This window comes from Nicotiana attenuata, chromosome 2 (genome assembly GCF_001879085.1).
Source record: "Nicotiana attenuata strain UT chromosome 2, NIATTr2, whole genome shotgun sequence".
Taxonomy (NCBI): Eukaryota; Viridiplantae; Streptophyta; class Magnoliopsida; order Solanales; family Solanaceae; genus Nicotiana; species Nicotiana attenuata.
This window is the reverse complement of record NC_031990.1, coordinates 33,129,676-33,135,583: the sequence shown is the minus strand read 5'-3', so window position 1 is coordinate 33,135,583 and position 5,908 is coordinate 33,129,676. Positions and strand designations below refer to the sequence as shown.

Here is a 5,908-nt window from a genome sequence, read left to right as displayed (position 1 = left end):
TAAATTACAAGGAAAAGTGTTCTTGTTCCTCTATCGTTGAATTGAGATTTTTGAGAAAAATTTTAGCACAAGTTTTTCAATCAATTTGTTTGCGTGCTTCATTGATCAAAGAGTTGATAGATAGGATCAATCTCGGTGTGGATACGCATAGAGTCTTTGCACTATCGAAGAATTTTTGTAACGAGACTATCATCACCAGATACGTCTTAAATCCGATCTTTGACATGTAAATAAATTTTAAACACGAAAAGATTTTGCTAGGATTGCATTACAGCCTATTTATTGGAGACTATGTTTTGCAGAAAAAGAAATAAAGAAAGAAAAACTATACGTTGATTAGCTCAATCTACCTTAAGCCCTGTGGCAAAATGCCAGGGCTCATTTATGATGTATAGCCTTCCATTGGAAGATAAATCATACTTTAAAGGGAGAGGTAAAACATCTTTTCTCTTTAAGGTTGTTTCTTATTTTCAAAGACTGTCTAATGTAAAAGACTTGAAGTAAAATCAAAGAAGGATTTGAACTACTTCTATTAATATCCCAACTGTAAATACATTCTTAATTTAGCTCCTTACATTCGTCAAAATTGCAAATTATCAGGATGAAGTTTTCATCGATATCTCCAGCAATCCTTCTCTTGATATGGCACTTCATTACATCAGGTATTTAAGATATCTCAAATGTAGCTGGTGTTTCAAAATTTGTTTTTTCTCCTTGAATCTTTTCATTAATTCATTTTAATTTATCCATATCTCCAGCTATCCTTTGACGTTTGGAAATGCTACAAATGGCTTTTTTTTTTCTTTTCAAAGTTTAAGCTGGCATTTGTACGATATTTGGTTGAATAAAAAAATTATTTAAATTTAAAGTTAAAAAAGAGTACTTGAATTTGATGTTTGGACATCAATTTCATTGAGAAAAAATAAAATGAAAAAGTAAAAATTGAACATTTATGACAAAATCTATTATATCACTTAAATACTCCTAAATAACTTCTTCAATATTTTACTAGTATTTTGAATTATTAGATTTAAGCTATATAAACTGGCATAGAATGCAAAAGCTTTTTACTAGGTTAATATAGTTGACATATTACATTATAGTTATCAATTTTATCAAGTTATAAATTAATGCTTATCATTGAAATTTACATGTAGTTATCTTATAAATGATCTCATTTTATGGATAAATGTATATGGACGAAACATAAACTCTTCCAAATACTTAGTAAAGTTTAGTATTTATTATCGAATTTGACCATGGTACATTGCTAACATGAAAAAATGGAATAATCGAGAATCTCGAGTAACTGGCCAAGCCGCTAAAGAATACCAGCTACAGTACCTATTATCCAAAGAGGAATCCTTCCAGTAGTATCGGTCATTTCCCCACTTCCCTCCAGATCTTCAATCCGATTAATTCTTAACAAATTAGTATTCGCAATTTGTGAGGGTCGTTCTAGCTACTACTACTAGATTTCTAATAGCGATTCTAATGAATAATTCATCATTGAGGAAACATAAACTCTTTCAAATACTTACTAAAGTTTAGTATTTATAAAACTTGGTACCATTTTTATACAGGTAAACTCGGAGAGGTGGAGGCATGCACCATCTACATCAAAAACAAATGCCCTTTCCCTATATGGCCAGCAACAGCCCCAAATGCAGGGCATCCAGTTATAGCAAACGGCGGCTTCTACCTTCCGCCAGGTCGAATTCGCAGAATCGGGGCCCCAGGGGATTGGAGCGGACGCATTTGGGCTCGAACTGGTTGCCATTTCGACGATCCCACCAATCACAAACCCGCCTGCGAAACAGGCGATTGTGACGGAAAACTTGGATGTGAAGGAACCATAGGCCTTCCACCAGTTACACTAGTAGAAATGACTATACAATTTGACAAAAAACAGCCAAGTTTCTACGATGTGAGCTTAGTTGACGGATATAATCTCCCTGTGTCTGTAACATCAAAACCTTCAGCAACAAAGTGCGTCGTTGGAAGTTGCTCGAGAAACTTGAATGCCATGTGTCCACCAGAGCTTCAGGTTTATTGAATTGTGTGACCATCTCATCTAAATACTTAAATTATTAGGGAAAAGTATCACTTTAAGACGCACAATTTTATGTCTTTGACAGGTTATAAATGATGAAGGACAAGTGGTGGCGTGTAAAAGTGCTTGCTTGGCATTCAATCTGGACTCATTTTGTTGCAGGAACAAATATGGGAGCCCTGACAAATGCAAGCCAAGTGTGTACTCGAGTTTGTTCAAGAAATCTTGTCCCTCTTACGTTACTTATGCTTTTGACACACCTTCACCTGTCGTTGGCTGTTCATCCGATCAATTTGTCATAACTTTCTGTCCAGATCAATGGGGCACTGACCATTCGTCTGCTTGATAGAATTATTCCTCCTCGTTGCAGTTATTTTTAGTTAGTTGGAATGTGATCTGTACACGAAATAATATACATTCTTAACTCCATGCATACTAATTTATAGTAGCAACATGGCAGTATATATAGTGGGTTTTCCACTGCCCACAGTGCTTTATGTTCCTCAATAATTTAAATAAATACACGATTTTTTTCCCTCCCCTTATCTATTATGAAATGATTTTGAATCAACATATATAGTAAGGATTTTTACTGTCAATATTGAATTAAGAGTAGATAGAGCACCAGAACCTCGTTTTCGCATACTCTGGTTTGTTTTCAGATCTGCAAATAATTATAATCCTTATGTATTCTGTATTCATGGCAGCGGTAAGGAGTGAATTAGAGAACAAAAGGGAAACCATTTAAATTATCACTAAACACCTCAGTATAGAAGGGTTGCGGCCCTCAATGTCAACATGCTAGCCATCCATATAAATATGGTGCATGGAATATACAACTGCTATAATCTTGAGAAACTAGGGATATCAACTTTTGAAATAAACGAATTGCTTGGCACTTTGAAAGGAAAAGATAAAGGCATGAATCCTGTTTGAAAGGAATTTCATTTTACGCCCAGCAATGTCAAAGTGTGCCATCAAAATCGGTAAGTGTCTAACATATGCGACAAACCTTCAATTATTAAAAAGAATTCTTTCTATTTGAAAAAAATTCTCTAAGAGTACTGGAGTTCATCACTCAAAAGTGATCCATGGACATTGACTATGAAAAGTTTTCTTGTCTTCAAACGCGTTGAATGACATGATTTTCCGGGTTCAATGATGTTCGTTCTAGCCGTTGCTTGGAGAGATTGGAGCAGTTTGACGAAAACAAATTTACAAGTTTCTCACTGAAATTATAATTTGTGTCTATATTAACATTTGCGCTTTGTGATTTATGAAATTTATAATTTTCTACTAGAGTTAAGGTAGATATTTATTATGTGATGATTTTGAAATATATGAATTTGTAGGCATGCGATGTTTGGAAATAACATAGGTTTATAGATTAATTTCGTTTTTCCTTCCAGCAAATAAACTTGATAAATTGGTATATAATTTAGAAGCACGCATAAAATATTATGAACAATTACTTTCAAGCTTGAAAGATATGATTTAAGCTTAAATTTATATTTAAAAATATTCTTGAGATCATGAGAATAAATACAGTTTACATAAATAACATTTACAAATTGGTGACTTGTTATCATAAATATGATGTCTCTTGAGAGAAGCATAACATATTCATATTTTATGCATTATGCTTGACAAAATATATGAACAACTTAAATTTTATGATCCACATTGGTTACTGTATTAGGGAAAATTAAGTTTATATATGGAATTCAATATAAGATGACACGTCATGATACGTGGACCAGTTAAAGAAAAATAAGTGATGAAGAATAATCAAAGAGGCACGAGCTTCAACAGGCACGGGCAGACATTCAGATACAAGGCGAGGATGACGGGTGCTCGAACTTCTTTATGATGGAAGAGAATGAATCTGATAGTAAATAAGGAATAGATACGTACTATTGGGCATTAAATACGAAAACGTTAAGGAATCTGTATTAAATCAAATATGATTGCTGATTGTAACGTTACATTAAATGTCATTAAATGCCATTAATTGACAATAATGGCTCAATTATGGAAGAAACAAAACGTATCACTTAGAAATAGCTATAAAGGACAAGATTGATCATTTGTAAGGACACGAAATATCATTGGAATATACTAGCTATTTACTTTTTTTTCTTCTGTTCTTCTTATTATTGTCAAAGCCAATTTCTTTCATTCATTTTATATATTGATTATCAGTAACCCGTGTTCTTCTAAAATAACGCTTTGACTGAAATTACTATTTTTGGTTAAACAAATTGGTTCGGTTACTAGGAATCTGATAATCGTTTACTTTCTTAATCAATTCTTTCATCCAAAAAACTTACCATGTCGAATAATAACGACAACAACCAACAAGATCCTCAATATTAGGAAAATGACGCGGATGACAGGACCCCGGTTCCCTCACCACGTGATTTGCAACGTCAGTCACGAGAAGGAACTCCTGAAGGCTCTAAAACAAATAATGGAGTTGCAAATCAAAACGGATTCGAGGCAAATCAAACTGCTGGAATTGCGAACGAACAAGCACTCGATGATGCCTTAAAAAATCTCATTGCTCAACAAGTCAGCAATGCTCTCCGTGCTTTTACCAGCCAACTGCCAGTTGTACCACCAACACCAACTCCGATTCAAAACACTTTGGAAAACCCACGTTTTGGGCTCGTTAACTCAAGCATTGGTGGAACTCCAAGCGAGTCCCGCGACGGAAAACCAGGTAACATAGTTAATTCTGATTTACAAAATTTAGTTCTAACCTTGCAGAAGCAGTTCAAGGAGCAAAGCGATCGCATAGAGCAAATACCTGGAGTGCCACCTGTAATCAAAGGAATAGACATGGATAAGTACTCACAACAACCATGGAAGCCTAGTGCAGCTCCGGTGCCGATCCCGAAGAAGTTCAAAATGCCCGATATTCCAAAATATGATGGCACAACTAATCCACGAGACCACGTGACTGCATTCATAACTGGTGTAAAGGGCGACGATTTAACCAAACAAGAAATTGAATCAGTGTTGGTTAAAAAATTTGGTGAAACACTCACCAAGGGGGCATTAACATGGTATTCCCTTTTACCCGAAAATTCAATAAATTCTTTTGCTGAGCTTGCAGATTCATTTATCAAAGCACATTCGGGAGCTCAAAAAGTCAAAAAAAGAATGGAAGATATTTTCAAAATCAAGCAAGGGGACTCAGAGTTGCTTAGAGAGTTCGTGGATAGGTTCCAGCGTGAAAGAATGACGTTACCACGTGTACCAGACAATTGGGCAGCTATAGCCTTCACCAGTAATCTGAATGAAAAAAGCTCAGAAGCCACGAGGCGACTCAAGGAAAGTCTTCGTGAATTCCCAGCAACACGTTTACAACAGGTATAGCACGAAGCTAAGGATAGAAGAAGATATTATCTCACGGTCCCAAAAAGAGGAAAAGGCGAAAACCGAAAAAAGGTCCGGTAAAAACAGATACAAACCATATATGGGCCCAGCGGGAAAAGATTCACGATCAAAACAGGACAATTCAAGGTACGATTATAGATCGAGGAATAGAGAGTCGGGTTCATCATCAAGGTTTGGGAATGATCGAAACACGCGAGAGTCGCGGGATGATGATAGAAACTTGAAGGCAAGATTTGGCGGTTATAATTTTAATGTAAGCACTTCCGAGCTCGTAGCTGTTTTAAGAAGCATTGGTGATAAGGTGCGGTGGCCAAAAGAAATGAGATCAAATCCAAACAGGCGCATTCCTGATCACTGGTGCGAATTTCACAACGATCATGGTCATAAAATGGCAAATTGTAGGTTGCTACAAGGTGAAGTTGATCATCTATTGAAGCAAGGGTATCTCACCGA

General features: G+C 35.6%; 1 protein-coding gene across 1 annotated transcript; it reads left to right on the top strand.

Annotated features, from left to right (window-relative positions):
* LOC109222914 (thaumatin-like protein) lies at positions 536 to 2,598 on the top strand. Its single transcript, XM_019387203.1, has 3 exons — positions 536 to 662; positions 1,584 to 2,047; positions 2,139 to 2,598. The coding sequence occupies exons 1-3, from the start codon at positions 602 to 604 to the stop codon at positions 2,397 to 2,399; spliced, it is 786 nt and encodes a 261-aa protein (XP_019242748.1). The 5' UTR covers positions 536 to 601; the 3' UTR covers positions 2,400 to 2,598.